This window comes from Miniopterus schreibersii (genome assembly GCF_964146895.1).
Source record: "Miniopterus schreibersii genome assembly, chromosome: 3".
NCBI lineage: Eukaryota > Metazoa > Chordata > Mammalia > Chiroptera > Miniopteridae > Miniopterus > Miniopterus schreibersii.
The window spans coordinates 4,625,592-4,647,247 of NC_138103.1; the positions used below are offsets into that span (position 1 = coordinate 4,625,592).

General features: G+C 39.5%; 1 protein-coding gene across 1 annotated transcript in view; it reads right to left on the reverse strand.

The window, feature by feature from the left end:
• LOC308554459 (phospholipid-transporting ATPase ABCA3-like) overlaps positions 1–21,656 on the reverse strand; it is a 244,167-nt gene that overhangs the window by 194,837 nt on the left and 27,674 nt on the right. Inside the window, exons 4-5 of the mRNA XM_081131699.1 lie at positions 7,306–7,447; positions 262–521 (exon numbers count right to left, since the gene is read on the reverse strand). Of these exons, the coding sequence (XP_080987825.1) occupies positions 262–521; positions 7,306–7,447 (402 nt within the window). The remainder of the gene's footprint in view (positions 1–261; positions 522–7,305; positions 7,448–21,656) is intronic.

Here is a 21,656-nt window from a genome sequence, read left to right on the forward strand (position 1 = left end):
CCTCTTTGCCTTCAGGTTTTTCCTTTCTGTGGCTCCCCAGAGACAGTTCATCTCTGAAATTCTGCCAGCTTAGAAAATTGGAATGTTGCATCACTTTCTGTTCTAAATTTGCTGCTACTGGGATGTAATTTGCTGCTACATGGTATAACATCTACCTACCAGTAATGAATATGTAGGAATAATCCAACTCTCCATTCAGAAGAGCTCCATAGGCATAAAAAAATATTTACAGAAACTTTATCAGAAAATAATTGGGATTACCTTCAATCCTTCTTCCTTTTCTGACACAAGGTATCGAATGATGGAAAGTACAGTTGGAGAGAACATGAGTATGAATATCAAAGGGAGGAAATTACTAATGATCTCAATTAATCTATCCGAAGAATAAGCTGGATATGGATATCTCTGTATAGAAACGCTAATGCCATCGAACAACTTCTGTGCAGTACTGTTCTCGTGGTGCAGCATGATGGCCTTATCTAAGGCATGCTGCACAGCCAGGAACCCTTCTTTGATGTACCCTGTATGACAAAACAAATACTGGCAAGTCAAACAAATTAAGGAACAGCTCAGACACACAAAGAACAAGGCAATTCAAGTAAGTCATAGTGTGTCAACAACAGAATATAAATTTACCATTGTATCAAGGCTGACTGAAGACAATTACTCTGAGAACATATCACAGTTTTGAAACCAACGCAACACTTCTTCAGCTGAATCTGATTTATATCTTCCGAAAATTAAGTATATTTAACGAAAGTGGTAGGTTTGCTAAATGCAATTTATCTTTGCTAAAAGAAATGCAGATTTAATTAAACATTGGTGAGCCTGCCCAGTGTGGCTCAGCAGTTGAGTGTCAACCTATGAACCAGGAGATCATGGATCGATCCCCAGTCAGGGCCCGTGCCCGGGTTATGGGCTCGATCCCTAGTAGGGGGCATGCAGGAGGCAGCCTATCAATGACTCTCTCATCATTGATGCTTCTCTTTCTTTCTCCCTCTCCCTTCCTCTCTGAAATCAATAAAAACATATTGGTTAAATGAAGACTTGGAAATGTAATAAAAGAAATAACGCTCAGAATGACAGGTATATTCTAGTGAGTAATGCAGAATGGCCCCATTGAAAATTATTTCACTGAAACCAAGTCAGCCATACAATTAAAAGGCAGCTTAGAGTTTAATTTGATTTCTTCTACTAATTTTTAAGGTTGGAATTCAGGTAACTAATCTTAGACCTTTCTGTTTTTATTATATGAACAATTAAAGTGGTAAAGTTCTAAGCATTGTATCTCCCAAGTTTTTCTCCCAAATCTGAACATGTCATGTTTTGTTCATTATTCAATTTAAAATATCTTCTAACGTCTTAGTGACTTCTTTGACGCATGGATTATTTAGACATTCGCTGTTTAATGTCCTAACATTTGGAATTTTTCTAACTGCAGTTAAATCTTGAACAACATGGTTTGAAATGTATAGGTCCACTGACAGTGGACTTGTTTTTCAATAAATAACTGTACTTTTTAATCTGCAAAAGCAGAGGGCTGACTGTATGCATTGATCTACGACATTTTTATAGGGGACTTTAGCATCTGTGGATTTGGGTATCCACAGGGAGTCCTGGAACCAATTGCCAGTGGAGACCAAAGGAAAACTAAGTTTTGGGGGAGTCAAAATTTATACACAGATTTTTGGAAAGGATGAGCACCCTCACACAGGTGCTGCAGCTGAGAAGCCAGATGGATATTGTGGCTGCAAAACTCCTTCCTCCTAGGAGTGTGGTGTCTCAACTCTACACAGGAATCACCAGCCCACAGTAACAGAGATGGGAAGAGGAGCCCATGTAGCATCACGCTGTGGGAATCTCTGTGGGGATTCTGTCCACCCAGGGGCCTTGGACCACCATCCCAAGGAAGGGGTGCTCCTATTATTACAGCACCAGCCTGGAGAATTTACTCTAGTCTCTACCAGGTGAAGAGGTCACACTGCTGTAGTCAGTTCCTGAGGAGGAGTCTGCTCGCTACACCCAGCAATGACTTTGAGGGGCCCTCTATTCTCTGGAAAGGCTTTGGGCAGAGAGCCAGTCAGTGACTAAACTGCGTGGCTTAGGAAACAGGATCAGACTCACTCACCTCAAATGCATGGTTGGCACCCCTCCCCCATCTGTTGAACTGCTCCGTCTGCCTCATCCTGCTGGATTCAGGACCACAGAGGAACAGCACAGGTCTGGGATTTTTGGCCTGTTCAACTTGGTTTGATGGCATGGGGAGGGGGGTGGGGGCAGGAGATCCACACAGAGCTGGGTTTTTTGGACTATGTGTCCCAGGGAGGCTTCAGTCTCAGAGTTGGAAGGGTGAGTACAGGGCTCTGCAGCTGCATTGTGGGGAAGCAGACTGGAGCTCCCCTGGGAGTTCAGCGTGCACAGTCTCTGGAAGGAGAGGAAGAGTCTGCCCCCCTCCTACAGATTGCAGGTACCACCCCCAATGGAAAACTGACTGAATCAGCCCTGCCAAGTACTGGACACTACTGCTGGGCGCAGTTCCATGGGGGAGGACAGTGAGGCTCAAGCGGGGACATTCAAAGTGTGAGAACCTGAGGCTATTGTCTGGTACCAGGTGGAGGTGCTTAGCCCCCTCCCCAAGGCTGGACTGGCATTATCCTCAACTGGAGATTCTTTTGATCTATCCCCCTTAGCCTAGGGCAGCTGAACTTGCTCACTTAGAGGAGATGTCTCTCTGTCCCAATCTGAACCTGAAGTGAGCCCTGCTAGGCGGAACTGGAGTTGAAGACTAGCAGAAACTGAGAAGTTTGGCTTTGAAGCAGGGACTAATTTCTCATTGACTGCCTGGACTGTGTGATCCCCAAGTAGGGGGCCTATCTTAGGTAGCCTGGGCTCATCCTACAGTCTCTCTTTGGAAAGCTCTGGAATAAGACCAGGTAACCTCAGGGGAAGGCAGAGTAGCTGACAGGTGGAGGTGGACCTCAGGGAGCCTCGGTTTTATCACAGATCTGCCTCCAGCTCTAAGCTGGAAGAAGAGGACCCTTTCACACAGAATGGCCCCCCCTATGCTCACGCAGGTCTAATAGATGCAGATACAAAAAGTGAACAATATGGTAGCTACAGACAGGTAGTCCAAGGCCAGTTACATACAATGTCTGCCAGCAACCTGTACCTACGACCCACACCAGTAGACCCAGAAACAACACAACCAGTGGTGGGCTTCAGACCACACCAGAGCTCAACTCAACTAGCAACAGAAACAGCCCACCCAAATGGAAATCCTGGCAGACACCAGACTCTGCTGGGAACAACCCAGCCTCAGGGACAGATGCTACACAGCATCTCACACAAGGTGATAGAGATTTATACCTATAGTCACCCAGCCTGAAATGTTAACTGCACCACCCATATAAGGGCCAACAGCAATCAAGCCTCAACTACAACATGGGGTGAGCATAACCCACAAGAGGCATTCCTGGAGCATGGAGCTCAGGTGATCTGGAAGATCACTAGGCCTAATAAGACACTTGAAGAGTGCCCCAGCAGAGCAGCTTACATGCTGTGCTCAGGGTTGAGTCTCACAGTTGGCCAGCTTGAGGGTCTATCCCACAAATGAAAGGGCCAACAGAAACCAAAACCCAATTACAACAGGAGGATTTTCATAATCCACAAAAGGGACATTCCTAGAGCACCCAGCTCAAGAGATCAAAGAAACTACACCACTGGGTCCCACAGGACACCTACTACATATGACCACCCAATAAAGACTGGGAGTCAAAGCAGTTTTATCTAATACATAAAAACAAACACAAAGAGACAGCCAAAATGGACAAACAAATAAACAAACAAAGAACAACAGGCTCCAAATGAAAGAATAAGAGGAATGTCCAGAAAGAGAGCTAAATGAAATGGAGGCAAAGAAGTTATCAGATATAGAGTTCAAAGTAACGGTTAGAAGAATGCTCAAAATTTAGTGAGAGCTACAACAGCATTAAAAAGGATACAGAAACCATGAAAAAGAACCACTTGGAAATGAAGAATGACAACAAGAGAACACTGGAAGGAATAAAAAGCAGTTTAGATGAAGCAGAAGGCTGAATTAGTGATTAGGAAGACTAGGTAGAAAAAAACACACAATCACAGCAGTAAAAAGAAAAAATAATTAAATGGTATGAGGGTAGTTTAAGGGAACTTTGGGTTACCAGAAGAAGAAGAAAGTGGGAAAGGGATAGAGAACCTGTTTGAAGAAATAATAACAGAAAACTTCCCTAGTCTCGTGAAGGAAAAAGTCACACAAGATCAGGAAGCATAGAGAGTCCAATCAAGATGAACCCAAGGAGAACCACACCAAGATATATCATAATTATAATGGCAAAGGTTAAAGACAAAGAGAGAATATTAAAGGTAGGAAGAGAAAAACAGTTCCTTACAAAGGAGCTCCCATAAGGCTGTCAGCTGATTTCTCAATAGAAACACTTCAGGCCAGAATGGATTGGCATAAAGTTTTCAAAGTAATGAAAAGCAAGGATCTGAATCCAAGACTACTCTATCCAGCAAGGCTATCATTTAAAATTGAAGGTGATACAAAGAGCTTCCCAGACCAAAAAAAAAGGCTGAAGAGTTCATTACCAACCAACATTATGTAAAATATTAAAGGGTCTGCTCTAGAAACAAGAAAAAATAGAGAGAGAAACATACATATAAAGGACAAAATGGCAATAAAGAAGTACCTATCAATAATAATCTCAAATGTAAATGGATTAAACACTCCAATCAAAAGATATAGGGTAGCTGAATGGATAAGAAAACATGACCCACATATATGCTGTCTGCATGAGACGCCCCTCAGAACAAAAGATACACACAGGATGAAAGTGAAAGGATGGAAAGAAATATTCCATGCAAATGACAATGAAAAAAAAAACCTGGGGTAGGAATACTTATATCTGACAAAATAGATTTTAAAACGAAGGCCATAACAAGAGAACAAGGTCACTACATAATACTAAAGGGATTGATCCAACAAGAGGATATATGTACCCAATATAGGAGCATCTAAATATATACAAAAAAACCTCTTCATGGACTTTAAGGGAAAGGTCAAAGCAATACAGTTATAGTAGGGGACTTCAACACCCCACTGTCATCACTGGATAGATCTTCTAAACAAAAAAAATCAACAAGAAAACAGTGACCTTAGAAGACACACTGGATCAGATGGATTTAATTGGTATTTACAGAACATTTCAGCCCAAAGCCACAGAATATACATTCTTCTCAAGTGCACATAAAACATTCTTAAAGACTGACCACATGTTAAGACACAAAATAAGTCTTAACAAATTCAGGAAGATCAAAATCATATCAAGCATCTTCTCACATCACAATGCCATGAAACTAGAAATAAACTAAAATAAAAACACTCAAACACATCTAAATAGCACGTTATTAAACAATGAATAACAGGTTAACAATGACATTAAGAAAGAAATCAAAAACTTCCTGGAAACAAATAAAAACGAACACACAACAACCCCAAATCTATGGGACACAGTGAAAGCAGTCCTAAGAGGGAAGTTCATAGCATTACAGGCCTACCTCAAGAAACAACAACAAAAATAATAAAGATAAGAGCAGAAATAAATGACATAGAGACTAAAAAAACAATACAAAAGGAACAATGAAACCAAGAGCTGGTTCTTAGAAAAGATAAACAAAATAGATGAACCTTTACCAGACTAATCAAGAAAAAAAGAGAAAGGATCAAAATTAATAAAATCAGAAATGAAGGAAGGGAGTAGTAACAACTGACTCCAGAGAAATACAAAGGACTGTAAGAAAATACTATGAACAACTACATTCCAACAAAATGGACAACCTGGGCAAATAAACATATTCCTAGAAACATACAATCCTCCAAAACTGAATCAGTAAGAAGCAGAAAACCTGAATAGACCAATAACAACTAATGAAATTGAAGCAATAATAATAATAATAATAAAAACTCCCAGCAAACAAAAGTCCTGGACTGGATGGATTTACAGGCAAATTTTACAAAACATTCAAAGACATAACACCAATCCTTCTCAAATTATTCCAAAAATTCAAGAGTTGGGTAGACTTCCAAGCTCTTTATACGAGGCCAGCAGTATTCTAATTCTCAAACCAGATAGACACTACGAGAAAAAAATATATAGGCCAATATCCCTGATGAACATAGATGCTAAAATCCTCAACAAAATATTAGCAAATTGGATACAGCAATACATTAAAAACGTCATACACCATGATCAAGTGGATTTACCCTGGGGATGTAAGGTTCATACCATATTCGCAAATCAATAAATGTGATACATCACATAAACAAAATGAAAGATAAAAATCAAATGATCATATCAATGGATGTAGAAGAAGCATTAGATAAAATCCAGTGCCCATTTATGATAAAAATTCTCAGCAAAGTGGGAACAGAGGGACAATACATCAACATAATAAAGGCCATGTATGAAAAACATACAGCTAACATCATACTCAATGGGCAAAAACCAAGTGTTTCCCTTAAGATCAGGAACAAGACAGAAATGTCCCCTTTCACCACTCTTAACCAACACAGTACTAGAAGTTCATACAATATCTGCCAGGAACCTGTACTAGAAGTTCTAGCCATAGTGATGGGAAGAGGAGCCCATGTAGCATCAGGTGGTGGGAATCAGTGGGGATTCTGTCCACCCTAATAGGTTCATCTGTTCTCTTACTGGTTATGCTGTTTCCAATTTTTGTTACTAATGCTACAATGTACACAGTTTTTCTTCTATTTAATATTTGCTAAAAAGAAAATCTCGATATTCAGTGAGTACAAATTCCTTATTAAGGGTTTTTCACATATGATAATATGCCAAGTAAAAACTTGAATTAAAAATTAGTATCACAGTGTAAAAACTTTTAGATCAAATCAGTAAAATTATATACAGACATAAATAGGCAAGCAATGCCAACAAATGAAAATGTGTGTATTTGGAAAGCATAATACTAAACCACAATTACAGAAAAATAGATATATTGTTGTAAGAATTGAAAGAGGGTATATATATATTATATATATTGTTTAAGTTTGTCAAATATATGGGATTGAAAAGTTGCTTTGGTAGAATGTAAATCTAATTTTAAAAACTGCCACAGCAAGAATAAACAGTTTATATATATGATTGTATATGTATATATGTATATATACAAATAAAACCATAAATATATGTATATGTTAGTGTGCAACTGTGATAATAAAATAAGTATGCTTAAAGATCTACTCACCAGGACTTCCTCCGTCATGGTCATCTGAGTTCCTGGGCCCTGAAGAGGGAAGAATTGGAAAGAGCATGGATGTTTCCCAGCCTGACAGGTGTGGCCACCGGAGAGTCCTTTGTACAGTAGCAAAACGCAGATGGTATTTTACCTAGAAATAGCAACAGGAAACAAACTATGCTTAAAAATGAACAAACTGAAAAGCATATATCAGAAATAAAGGAAAGTTAAAAAACATAAGGAAAACCATATGATTTGAAAGAGGAGACTCATCTGATGTCAAAGTGATTCTGAATGCCTGGAAATGACAGTGACTCGAAGCATAATATATATGCTCCAATCATATCTACATTTGAAGTCCTCTCAAAATGCAAACAGTTCACAAAAACAAGATATCCATATGGTCCATAAATACATGAAAAGTTTCTCAATGTCACACATGAAATAAATGCAAATGAACACCACAGATATTTTTCTTACCTATCGCGCTGGAAAGATCAAAAAGCTTAACAACACACTCTATTAGCAAGGCTGTAGACAAACAGGCACTTGAATTCATTGCTTGTAGGATGCAAAATGGCACAACTGTAATCGAGAGTCTGGCATGTGTAACAAAGTTACATATGCATTTACTGTTTGATTCAGCAATCCTACTTTTAGGAACAGACTAGAAATTTATCTCTCCAATGATACGAAGAAAGGGTATGTATAAGTTTGTTGTAACATTATTTGTGGTAGAAATGTACTGAAATTAATTTCTCATACATAGGAGATTACATAACTATGGTACCTGCACACAATAGAGAGCTATGTATCTCAAGGTATAGTTAGAAAATAGACATCATAATAGAGAGAAAGGGTAGGAAAATTCTAAGGTTATCAGGTAGCAACGCAGAAAGCAGCCACTAGCCTTAGGACTAAGGGAAGAAAAGCAAGAGTTTGGAATTACTAAAAATTATAAAAAAGGAGAGACCCTGTGGGGCTGAAAACCCACCTTCTGAGGAGAGCACACAAGTGAGCTAGTGCTCTGGCTCAGAGCTTGAGAGAAGGGCCCTTTAGGACTTCTGCGAAGGAGCTCCAGTTGCCTAGTGCTGGTTATCTTGGAGAGGGTGTAATGAGGCTGATTTTGAAAATTTCTGGACATTGTGCAAACTGTATTTGGCTGTTCCCATGGGAAGAAAGTATTACTGCCAGAAAAAAAAGTGTTGCTGGGATGTCACTCACAGGAACTGCAAGCAGACAAAAGCCAGCAGGAAAGATCAAGTTCCGTCTCCCAGTCTTGTGCTTTAACAGCAGTCTCATAGAGAGCTGGCTGGGAAACAGAAATGCAGCTACGGCACCAAAGAGCAGAGTAAAGAATGGATTTATGGTTCAAAAAGAGACTTACTGACAAGTATGCTACCTGTACCTAAAAAGAAAAGTGAGGTATATATGTGTAATTTATACTATGTAATACATATTAATTTAAATGTATATATCTCCATACATTATATATAATACCAATGTGATTTATACTTAATCTTTGGATGCATTGCAAAAGTAGTTGGAAATATCAGTACACTTCCACCCAAATACTTCAGCACTTACAGGAATTCAATACTTGTTTATAGTTCTTATTTGAGGTAAAATTTTACATACAATAAAGTGCACAAATCTTAACTGTAATCCACTTAACTGTACCTGAGTTTTGACAAATGCATAGTTTTTGTAATCCAAACCACTTATAAGATAAAAAATACCTTCATACCAGAAAGTTCTCTCCTGCCCTTTTCCAGTGGATCCCGACCACACTCCCTCAGAGATATAATTTTCTGATTTCATCATAGATTAATACTGCCTGTTATAGAATTTCATATAAATGAAAACTCACAAGTATTGTACTTTTTCATAGGCTTCTTTTATTCAGAAAGATACTTCTAAGATTCATTAATGTAACTGCTTTTTTCAGTACTTAATTCCTTTTTGTCACTGAGCAATATTCCACAGTGTAAATATAACAGAGCTCATTAATTTTCTGGTTGATGTATACCTGACTGTTTCCAATACTGGGCTATTATGAATAAAGCTGTTATGAACATTCTTGCACAACTCCTTTTGTGAAAATATGTTATCCTTGTTTATGGTAAATTCATAGTACAACTGATGGATCATATAGCATAGATGTGTGTTTAGTTTTATTTAAACAAATAAATAGCAGACATTTTTCTAACCTGATCATACCATTTTATAGTCTCACTGACAGTGGCTTCACATCCTTACTATTTGGTATTGTCAGATTAATTTTTGTCTTTCTGGTGGAGGGTAGAGGTTATCTCATTGTGGCTTAAATTTGCATTTTCCTGATGTATAATGACATTGCATACTTTTTCATGTCCTTATTGGCCATTCATATATCTGCTTTGATGAACTACTTAAATCTTTTGTTAATCTCTGAAATAGGGCTGCTTGTCATTTTATTATTGAGTTTAGGACTTTTAAAAATATCTTGGACATTAATACATTGTCACATATATGTAAATAAATTCTCCAACACTATGCCTTGATAATTCATTTTATTAATCTATTTTAAAGTACTTTGAAATAATTTAAGTATTTCTTAAGACAACTGTAAATTTACATGTAGTTGTAAGAAATAATAAACAGATTGTGTATAATCTTTACTTTCTCCCAATGATAACATTTCACAAAACTATAATATAATAGCACATCCAGGGTACTGACATTAATACAAATCACTAATCTTACTCAGAGTTCCCTAATTTTACTTGTACTCACATGTCATATGTATTAAGTTCTATACATCTTTATCACGTGCGGAAGTTCAAGTACCAACATCACAGTCAAGATACCAAACAGTTCCATGACCCCTTTTTTCTAATAGCTATTCCCTGACAACCAAGAATATGTTTTCCATTTCTAAAATTTTGCAGTAAATAATGTGTTATAAATATGGAATCACAGTATTAATACTTTGGGATTGTTTTTTTCCACTCAGCATAATTCTATGGGGATTTAGCTAAATAACTGTATATGCTTCTTTTGTTTAATTTATGATAACATACACACAACAAAATTTACCATCTTAACCATTTTTAAGTGTACACTCCAGTGGTTTTAAATATATTCTCATTGATATGCAATCATCTCCACCATTCATCTCTATACTTTTTTATCTTGTAAAACTGAAACTCTATACCTATTATACAATAACCACCCATTCTCACCCCCACCCCCAGCCCCAGCTCCTGGAAACCATTATGTTTCCTGTCTCTATGACTTTGACTACTTTAAATACCTCACATAAGTAGAATCATGCAGATTTGTCCTTTCATGACTTATTTCAGTCTCAAGATTTATATATGTTGTAGTGTGTATCAGAATTTCCTTCCTTTTAAGGCTGAATACTATTCCATTGTGCCTGGCTGGTGTGGCTTGGGGGTTGAGCGTCGATCCATGAACCAAGAGGTCACCTGCTTGATTCTTGATCAGGGCACATGCCCGTGTTTCAGGCTTGACGCCCAGTAGGGGCCATGCAGGAGGCAGCCTATTGATGTTTCTCTCTCATCGATATTTCTATCTCTCTATCCCTCTCTCTCTAAAATCAATAAAAAGGTATTAAAAATATATTCCATTGTATGTATAGACCACATTTTACTTATCTATTCATCCATCAATGGACACTTGAGTGGCTTCCACACTGTAGCTATTATGAATAATGCTATGAACATTGCTGTACAAATATGTCTCTTTGACACCTACCTTCAATTCTTTTCAGTATATACCAAGAAGAGGAATTGTTGAGTCATATAATAATTATACTTTTAATTTTTTAAGACCCTACACTATGTTTCCACAGCTGCTGTACAATTTTTCCACCAACAGTGCATGAAGGTTCCAATTTTCCCACATCCTCACCAACACTTATTTTCCATTTTTTGATGGTAGCAATCCTAATGGATGTGAGGTAACACCTCACCGTAGTTCTGTGTGCATTTCCCTCATGATTATAACCTCTTTAAAGAAATGTGTATTGATGCCCCTTGTCTATGTTTGAATTGGTTTTCTCTTTCTTTTCTTTCTCCCCTCCCCTCCCCTCCCCTCCCCTCCCCTCCCCTCCCCTCCCCTCCCCTCCCCTCCCCTCCCCTCCCCTCCCCTCCCCTCCCCTCCCCTCCCCTTCCTTCTCTTCTTTTTCCTTTCTGGGACTTTTAAGAGTTCTCTATATATTCTAAATATTAATCTCTCATCAGATATATAACTACCAAGTATTTTCTCTCATCTCTGTGTTGCTTTTTAGTCCATGGATGGTGATTTTTATTTTTATTTCTTTAAAGTTCCTTCTTTTTTAAGATTACATTTACTGGGGTGACACTGTTTAATAAAATTATATAGGTTTCAAGGGTACAATTCTATCATACATCAACTGTATATTGCACTGTGTGCCCACCACCCAAAGTCAAATCCTCCATCACCATATATTTGACTCTCTTACCCTTAACTACTGCCCTCCCCCCTTCCATCCAGTAACCACCATACTGTTGTCTGAGTCTGTGTTTTTGTTTGTTTTTCTTGTTTGTTCATGTTTTCAGTTTTATATCTCACATATGAGTAAAATCATATGGTTCTAGGCTTTTCCTTATTTTGCTTAGCGTGAAATTCTAAGTTCCATCAATATTGTTGTGCATGGCAGTATTTCACCTTTTTTATGGCTGAGTAGTGTTCCATTGTATATATGTACCACTCTTCTTCATTGAATCATCTATCAAAGGACATTTTGGTTGACTCCAGGATTTGGCCACCGTAAATCATGCTGCAATAAACATAGGGGTGCATATATCTTTGTGAATACATGTTTTTGAGTTTTTCAGGTATATATCCAGGAGAGGGATTCTTAAATTTTTGAGGAGCCGCCAGACTGCTTTCCACAGTGATTGTAACCAGTCTACATTCCCACCAGCAGTTAACGAGGGTTCTCTTTTCTCCACAGCCTCTCCAATACTTGTTACTGCCTGTCTTGTTGATCACAGCCACTCTAACAGGTGTGAGGTGGTGTCTCATTGTAGTTTTGATCTTCATTTCCCTAATTGCTAGTGAGGTTGAACATCTTTTCATGTATCTACTGGCTGCTTGTATGTCTTCTTGGGAAAGGTGTCTGCTCAGGTCCTCTGCCCACTTCTTGATTGGGTTGGTTGGTTGGTGTTCAGTTTTATGAGTTCTTTATATATTCTGGAAATTAAACCTTTGTCAAAGCTACTGTTTGCAAATTTCATCTCCCATCTGGTTGGCTGCCTCTTTGTTTTGTTGTTGGTTTCTTTTGCTGTGCAGAAGCTTTTCAGTTTTATAGAGTCCCACTCCTTTATTTTTGCCTTTACTTCCCTTGCCTTTGGGGTCAAGTTCATTAAATGTTCTCTACAACCAAGGTCCGTAAGTTTGGTACCTATGTTTTCTTCTATGTAACTTACTGTTCCAGGTCACACATTTAGGTCTCATTGTATGTGGGAACAAACTGTAATCCAGTTTCATTCTTTTGCATGTGCCTTTCCACTTTTCCCAGCACCATTTATTAAAGAGGCTTTCTTTATTCCATTGTGCATTTCTGGTTACTTGATTGAAAATTACCTGCCCTGCCCAGCCAGGAGTGGCTCAGCAGTTGAGCGTGGACCTAGGATCCAGGTGATCGGGGTTCGATTCCGGGTCAGGGCACATGCCCGTGTTGTGGGCTTGATCAATGACTCTCTCATCATTGATGTTTCTGTCTCTCTCTTCCCCTCTCCTTTCCTCTATCTGAAATCAGTAAAGATATATTAAAAAAAAGAAAAAAGAAAAAAAAGAAAATTACCTGCCCATATGAATGTGGTTTTATATCTGGGCTCTCTATTCTGTTCCACTCATCTGTGTGTGTGTTTCTCGGCCAATACCATGCTGGTTTGATTATCATAGCTCTGCACTATCATCTGAAGTCAGGTAGCGTGACACCTCCAGCTTCCTTCTTTTTTCTCATGATTGCTTTGGCTATTCAGGGTCTTTTGTGGTTCCATACAAATTTGATGATTTCTTATTCTATTTCTTTTAAAAATGACATTGGGATTTTGATGGGGATTGCATTAAATCTGTGTATTGCTTTGGGTAATATGCACATTTTACCCATGTTGATTCTTCCAATCCATGAACATGGGATATTTTTCCATTTTGTTGTGTCCTTTTCAGTCTCTTATTTAATAATCCTTTGTAGTTTTCAGTATATAGGTCTTTCACGCTCTTTGTAAAGTTTATTCCTAGGTATTCTATTCTTTTGGTTGCAATTGCAAAAATAATTTTTTTCATTTCTTCTTCTGAAATTTTTTACATTGATTTTGAATCCTGCAACTTTGTTTATAGTTTCTAATAATTTTTTTGGTGGAGTCTTTAGGGTTTTCTATATACAGAATCATGTCATCTGCAAAAAGTGACAGTTTTACTTCTTGCTTCCCTTTTTTGGGTGCCTTTTATTTCTTTCTCTGGCTTACTGCTCTGACTAGGACTTCCAGGACTATGTTGAATAACAGTGGTGAGAGTGGGTATCCTTGGCTTGTTCCTGATACTAGAGGAAACACTCTCAGTCACAGAGGGAAACAGTGGTTCTACTGCAATAGCTCTTGGTTACAGATAACATGCTTCTTGACCTGACACTAAGGGCAATGGGAGGCAAGTTTTTAGATTCCAAGGGGCAGCAGGGCTCTGTGGTTCTGTTTCCTTGTCAGAAACATTCCCAGCTGACTGTGGACAGCCATGAGGCAGAGCTCCAAGCTCTGTCAGGCATCTGCTGGCTTAGTCACTGTTCTCTCTGCTCATCCTGCTGGACTGGCCCCCTGCAAGCACTCTGTTCCTCCCAGCCAAAGGAAGTGCCTGCTCCAGGCCATGCCTGTAGCTCCTGGCTACAGGGCTGTGTCTACAGGCTGTCTGAGCTCTCCTACCTTTTCAACTTCCCGTTTATTCCAGATTGCCCACCTTTAGATGTTTCAACGTATGGATCTCTCAGGAGTACCTCTGTACTGAGTAAGGAATTCTTTATTGAACTATAGTTGGTTAATTTGTTGAAATTTCAGAGGAAGAGGCCAATGGTATCTCTCACAATGCCATTGCTCTGATGTCATTACTCATTGTAGTTTTTCTTTTTTAATATATCTTTATTGATTTCAGAGAGAGGAAAGGAGATGGAGAGAGATATATAGAAACATCAATGAGGAGTTGTGAAGATGGTGGCACTGTGAGAAGCAGCAGAACGCCCCTGTCCCCAGCCACAGACTCGATTTACTTCTAAAATCCTAGGTAGCCAGCTTGGAAAAACCAGAGAAACATACCTGAGTGGACAGAGTGCGAGTAGGGAGCACTGAAGAAACATCACGGAGTCCGGTAAGAGAGGGGAGGGTATAGGAAGGGGGAGTCCCCCTGAAGCCTGTGCTGGGCTCTGAGCCCAGAGGCTTGGAGGCTGCAAAGCTCCCTCCCCTCGGGAGTGCGGACGGCATCCAAAAGCTGGGATCTCACACCTGGAGTAGAGGAGAGGGGAAGGAGCACCCTGCGCAGAGGGCAGAGGGACCCAGGGGAGCGGTGAGTCTACAAGGAGGGGACAGCTTCTTTCTAGGAAACAAAGCCTCTAATGGTGGATGGCGCCTTTCTAGTGAAACAAAGCTTCTAGTTGTGGCTGCGACTGGCATCTAATGCTCAGGGTGCCGACCATAGGAAGGGCTGTCCCAAAGTGTGTGGCACCCGAGTGGTAAGGGCCAGAGGACTGCGCTGAGCGGTCACACACAGGGACCCTCTGCCTCCCTGTAAGGCATTGTGTTGAGCCCCAGAAAGCACTGAATCTCTATGGTGTGGGGAAGGGGAGGAAGCCCTCCTGCCCTGAGCTCCCGGTGCCGAGAGGCTGGGATCAGTGACCAGCCCTGAGGGGCGCCGTGGTGGCACATGAAGTCACCCCAGCTTTGCTGAGACCAGCGGTGCAGGGAGCTGCGTGGAGCTGACTTTGGGCCCCCTGCCCTGGGGGGGGGGGCAGTGGGACCTTGCAGGGCAGACTCTCTACTTGTGTGTTGCTTTGTGCCTTTGTGAATCTAATCACGGAACTGGCTCCCACCTTCCTGGTGTGCACTGGGTGCACAGACCAGCAGAGGCTGGGATTGGGGTCTGCACAGTAGACGGTCTGAGGGGCGGGCCTGGTATGACCAGCCAACCAGAGCTGAGCAGGGAGGGGCGGAGCCCGACAGCCTCACCCACAGCCAGGAGCACCGCCCACAACACGAAAGGGGCGGGTCTCGCTCACTGAAGCCCCAGACACCCCCACAGGGCACAGTCCTGAGGGGGAGGGGAGAGCAGCTCACTGGAGGACATCACAAGAATAAGACTCTCAGGCACTGTTGTGTGGGAGCTGGAGGAAACACTGTAAACCCCTGCTGGGGGCTGGGCAGGCAAAGGGCTCACCAGAATGTGTTTTTAATCGAACCCACTGAGCCCAGGCTGCTGAAACGGCCCAGACAGAAAAGGCAACAGGCTGAAATCAATCTGAAGCTGCAGCAGGACAGAGCCTGGGGGACTAGAATCAGAGGACAGGGTAGGGACTGAGGAGCTGGCGGTGGAGCAGAGACTAACTCCCGCAGAGTGAGCGCCTGACAGCGACACCTCTAAGTAAGGGGAAGGATACCCTGAGCTACACTAGGCATCCTGTACCCTAAAGACTCTACAGAAGACTCTGGAGTAAGACCAGGCAACTACAAGATTGCAAAATAGCTGACAAGAGGAAGTGGTACAGGGAGAGCCGCAGATCAACCATCTACCTAAGGACACCAGAGCCAAACCTAGACGGCTCCTCACATTGGCTGATACACAAGCACCTCCCAGGAGAACTGAAATTAGCATAAAAACAGTGAGCCTCAGACAACATAAGTGGCCCAGAAGAAACCCACCTGATTGACTCTCTTTTTCTCTTCTGTTTTTTTGTTTTGTTTTTGTATTTTTTTGTTTTTGTGTGTGTGTTTGTTTGTTTTTTCTCTTTTTTCCTTAGGAAGAAGAGAAAGGGGGGAAAATTTGTTTTTTTCTTCTTTTCTAAATTTTATAATTAAAAAGAAATTTCTTTAAAGAACATTTTTAACTAATTTTTTTCTTTTTTATAAAAGAATTTTGTCTTGCTTAGCTTGTTTTTAGTTTTGTTTTATTTGCTTTGTTTTATCCTTGCTTCTACTATCAAGACTTTCCTGATATCCCTGCTTAACGACTGAGACTTTATCATTATAACCAAGTTTACTGCTTTCCTCTATAGTTTCCCCCAAATCTCTTACTGGACTCCCTCCCTGCCTGGGCTTTATCTCTCTCTCCTCTCGATTCATCAGCATAACTTTTTAAAATTTTTCCTTTTTCTTCTTTTCTTTCATTCGTTTGCTATCCTCCCGTCTGTCTTTCTGTCTTTTTGTTCGATTGTTAGTTTCTCTTATTATCTTTATTATATTTTTGTTTTTTCATTTTCAACTATTATCCTATTCCTATTCTCTCCCTCAATTTTTTTCTGGCCCTTCTTTCAGAATCTTTTCTCTGCTTCGGTTATCTCCCTGTAGCTTCTCTATTTTTTACATTTTAGCTTATTATTATTTTCTAAATTTTCACCACTATTAACAACAATATACATCTCTGTCTTTAATCGGTACTTTTCTTTTTCTTTTTTTTAAGCTTTTTGTGTGTTTGTATGTGTGTGTGTGTGTTCTCCCTTCACTCTCCCAGTTCTATTTTCACTTGGGTTGTTTTCATTGTGACTATCAAGATATTTTGTAAGATACCTCTTGTTTCCTGGAAGTTTAGCTGTGTATTGTCCTGCATTGCCAGCACCCATACAACAGCTTACACGATGAGGTTGGGGCTGAGACACAGTTAGCCAACCTGAGAGGAGGGTACTCCCAAGGACTGATCAACAACAATCCAGACCCAACCACAACAGGAGAACATAAAGAAACCACAAAAGGGACACCCACAAGAGGGACACACCTAGAGCAAAGAGCTCAGAAGTATAAGGAAAACACACTTCTGGGCTCCACGGGACCCACAAGACAAAATTCCATCCCATAAGACAGGGAGACAGCAAATATATCTAATATATAGATACAAACACAAAGACCTACCAAAACAGGGAGACAAAGAAACAACCCCCAAATTAAAGAAAAGGAAACACTGCCAGAAGAAGTCTTTGATGATAGGGAGTTAAGCAAGTTATCAGACAGAGTTCAGAGTATTGATGATGAAGATGTTCCAGGAACTTAAAGAGAAAAACAAGGCAATAGAGGAAAAGATTGAGGACTTTAGGGAAAACATAAAAAAAGAGATACATAACATACACAAAAATCAGACAGAAATAAAGAATGGTGTATCTGATATCAAGAATACACTGGAAGGTATTAAAAGCAGGCTCAATGAAGCAGAGGATGGAATAAGTGACTTAGAAGACAAGGTAGAAAAAAAAATCACCCAATAAGAGCAGCAAAAAGAAAAAACACTTAAAAAGCATGAGGACACTCTAAGGGAGCTTTGGAAAACATGAAGTGAAACAACATTTACATTATAGGAGTGCCAGAGGGGGAGGAAAGAGAACAAGGGATAGAGAACTTGGATGAAATAATGACAGAAAACTTCCCTAGGCTGGTGAAGGAGAAAGCCACACAAGTTCAGGAAGCGCATAGGGTTCCAAACAAGAGGGACCCAAAGAGAACCACTCCAAGATACATATCATAATTAAAATGGCAAATGTCAAGGACAAAGAGAAAATATTAAGGGTTGCAAGAGAGAGACAAGCAGTGACCTACAAGGGAACATCCATAAGGCTGACTGCTGATTTCTCAATAGAAACTCTTCAGGCCAGAAGGGAGTGGCATGAAGTTTTCAAGTAATGAAAAAGCAAGAACATGCAACCAAGATTGCTTTATCCAGCAAGGCTATCATTTAAAATTGAAGGTGAAATAAAGAGCTTCCCAGACAAAACAAAAGGCTAAAGGAGTTCAGTACCACCAAACCAGCATTGCAAGAAATGCTAAAGGGACTGCTCTAAGAAAAAGAAGGAATAGTGAGAGAAAGGTGTATCAGCATAAAGGGGGAAAATGGCATTAAATAAGTTTATATCAATAGTAACCTTAAATGTAAACGGAATAAATGGTCCAATCAAAAGACGCAGGGCAGCTGAACGGATAAGAAAACAGGACCCAAATATATGCTGTCTACAAGAGACCCACCTGAGAGCAAAAGACTCACACAGGCTAAAAGTGAAGGGATGGAGTAAAATATTCCATGCAAATGGAAAGGAAAAGAAAGCTGGCGTAGCAATTCTTATTTCAGACAAAACAGACTTCAAAATAAAGACCATAACAAGAGACAAAGATGGTCACTACATATTACTAAAGGGATCAATCCAATAGGAGGAAATAGCCCTTATATTCATTTATGCACCCAATATAGGAACACCTAAATATATAAAAAATTTCTGGGGGGACTTTAAGAGGGAGACTGACAGCAACACAATCATAGTTGGGGATTTTAACACCCCACTGTCAGCATTGGACAGATCATCAAGACAAAAAATCAACAAGGAAACACAGACCTTAAATGACTCACTAGACCTAACGGATTTAATTGACCTTTACAGAACATTTCACCCCAAAGCAGAATACACATTCTTCTGAAGTGCACATGAAACATTCTCAAAGATAGACCATGTGTTAGGGCAAAAGGTAAGTCTCTACAAATATAAGATTGAAATCACATCAAGCAATTTCTCAAATCACAATGCCATGAAACTAGAAATCAACCACTATAAAAAAACTCAAAAATATTCAAACACATGGAGGCTAAGTAGCATGTTATAAAACAATGAATGGGTTACCAATGAGGTCAAGGAAGAAATCAAACACTTCATGGAAAGTAACAAAAATGAAGACAACAATCCAAAATTTATGGGACAGGGCAAAAGCAGTCCTGGGAGGAAAATTCATAGCATTACCGGCCTATCTCAAGAAACAAGAAAAAGATCTAATGAACCATCTAACACAACAACTAAAAGAATTAGAACGAGAACAGCAAGAAAAGCCCTGAGGACGTAGAAGGAAGGAAATAATAAAGATCAGAGCAGAAATTAATGACATAGAGACTAAAAAAAAAAATACAAAAAAATCAATGAAACCAAGAGCTGGTTCTTAGAAAAGATAAATAAGATTGATGCACCTTTAGCCAGACTCACTAAGAAACAAACAGAGAGGACCCAAATAAATAAAATCAGAAATGAAAGAGGCAATATAACAACTGACCCAACAGAAATACAAACGATTGTAAGAATACTATGAGCAACTATATGCCAGCAAATTGGACAACATGGGTGAAATGGACAAATTCCTAAGCATACAACCTTCCAAAACTGAATCAAGAGGAGGCAGAAAACCTGAATAGGCCAGTCACATCTAATGAAATTGCACCAGTAACCAAAAAACTCCCAGCAAACAAAAGTCCTGGATCAGATGGATTTACACACGAGTTTTACCAAACATTCAAAGAAGAATTAACACCTATTCTATTCAAACTATTCCAGAAAATTTAAGAGGAGGGACAACTTCCAAACTCTTTTTATGAGGCCAGCATCATCCTAAAACCAGATGAAGACACTAGAAACAAAGAAAATTACAGGCCAATATCCCTGATGAATATAGATGCTAAAATCCTCACTAAAATACTACCAAACCAGATCCAGCAATACATTAAAAAGATCATACATCATGACCAAGTGGGATTTATTCCGGGGATGCAAGGCTGGTACAACATCTGCAAATCGATAAATGTGGTATATCACATAAACAAAATGAAGGTCACAAATCATATGATCATATTAATAGATGCAGAAAAAGCATTCGACAAAATCCAGCACCCATTTCTGATAAAAACTCTCAGCAAAGAGGGAATAGAGGGTTCATACCTCAACATAATAAAGGCCATATATGACAGACCTACAGCCAACATCACACTCAATGGGCAAAAACTGAAACCATTTTCATTAAAAACAGGAATAAGACAGGGATGTCCACTTTCACCGCTCTTATTCAACATAGTACTGGAAGTCCTCGCCATAGCTATCAGACAGGAAGTAAAAGTATCATTACTTGCAGATGACATGATATTGTACATAGAAAACCCTAAAGACTCCATCGAAATACTACTTACTAGATTTGATAAACAAATTTGGCAAGGTAGCTGGATACAAAATCAACATCCAGAAATCAATGGCATTCCTATACACCAACAATGAACTTTCAGAGAGAGAAACTAAAAAACAACACCATTTACCATTGCAACTAAAAAAATAAGACACCTTGGAATAAACTTAACCAAGGATGGAAAATACCTGTACTCGGAAAACTATGTGATACTGAAAAGAGAAATAGAGGAAGATTTAAACAAGTGGAAGAATATACCATGCTCATGGATTGGAAGAATTAATATCATTAAAATGTCCATACTACCCAAAGCAATTTATAAATTCAATGCAAATCCTATTAAAATACCAACAGCATATTTCACAGACCTAGAACAAACATTTCAAAAATTTATATGGAACCAAAAAAGACGCCGAATAGCTGTAGCCATCTTGAGAAAAAAGAACAGAGTGGGAGGGGATCACATTACCGGATTTCAAACTGTATTACAAAGCCACTGTAATCAAAACGGCCTGGTACTGGTACAACAACAGCCATATAGATCAATGGAACAGAACAGAGACCCCAGAAATAGACCCACACCATTATGGTCAGTTAATATTTGACAAAGGAGGCAAGAGGATCCAATAGAGTAAAGACAGTCTCTTCAATAAGTGGTGCTGGGGAAATTGGACAGATACATGCAAAAAAAATGAAACTAGACCACCAACTTTCACCATACACAAAAATAAGCTCAAAATGGATAAAAGACTTAAATGTAAGTCACGAAACCATAAAAATCCTGGAAGAAAACATAGGCAGTAAAGTCACAGACATCCCATATAGTGGATTTTTCACTGATACAACTCCTAGGGCAAGAGAAACAAAAGAAAAAATAAACATATGGGACTACATCAAACTAAAAAGCTTCTGTACAGCAAAAGAAAACAGCCTCAAAATACAAAGTAACCCCACGGTCTAGAAAAAACATATTTGCCAAGGATGTATCTGATAAGGGGCTAATTTCCAAAGTGTACAAAGAACTTATACTACTCAGCAAGAGGAAGACAAATAACCCAATTAAGAAATGGGCAAAGGACTTAAATAGACACTTCTCCAAAGAGGACATACGGATGGCCAAGAGACCCATGAGAAAATGCTCGACGTCGATAATCATCA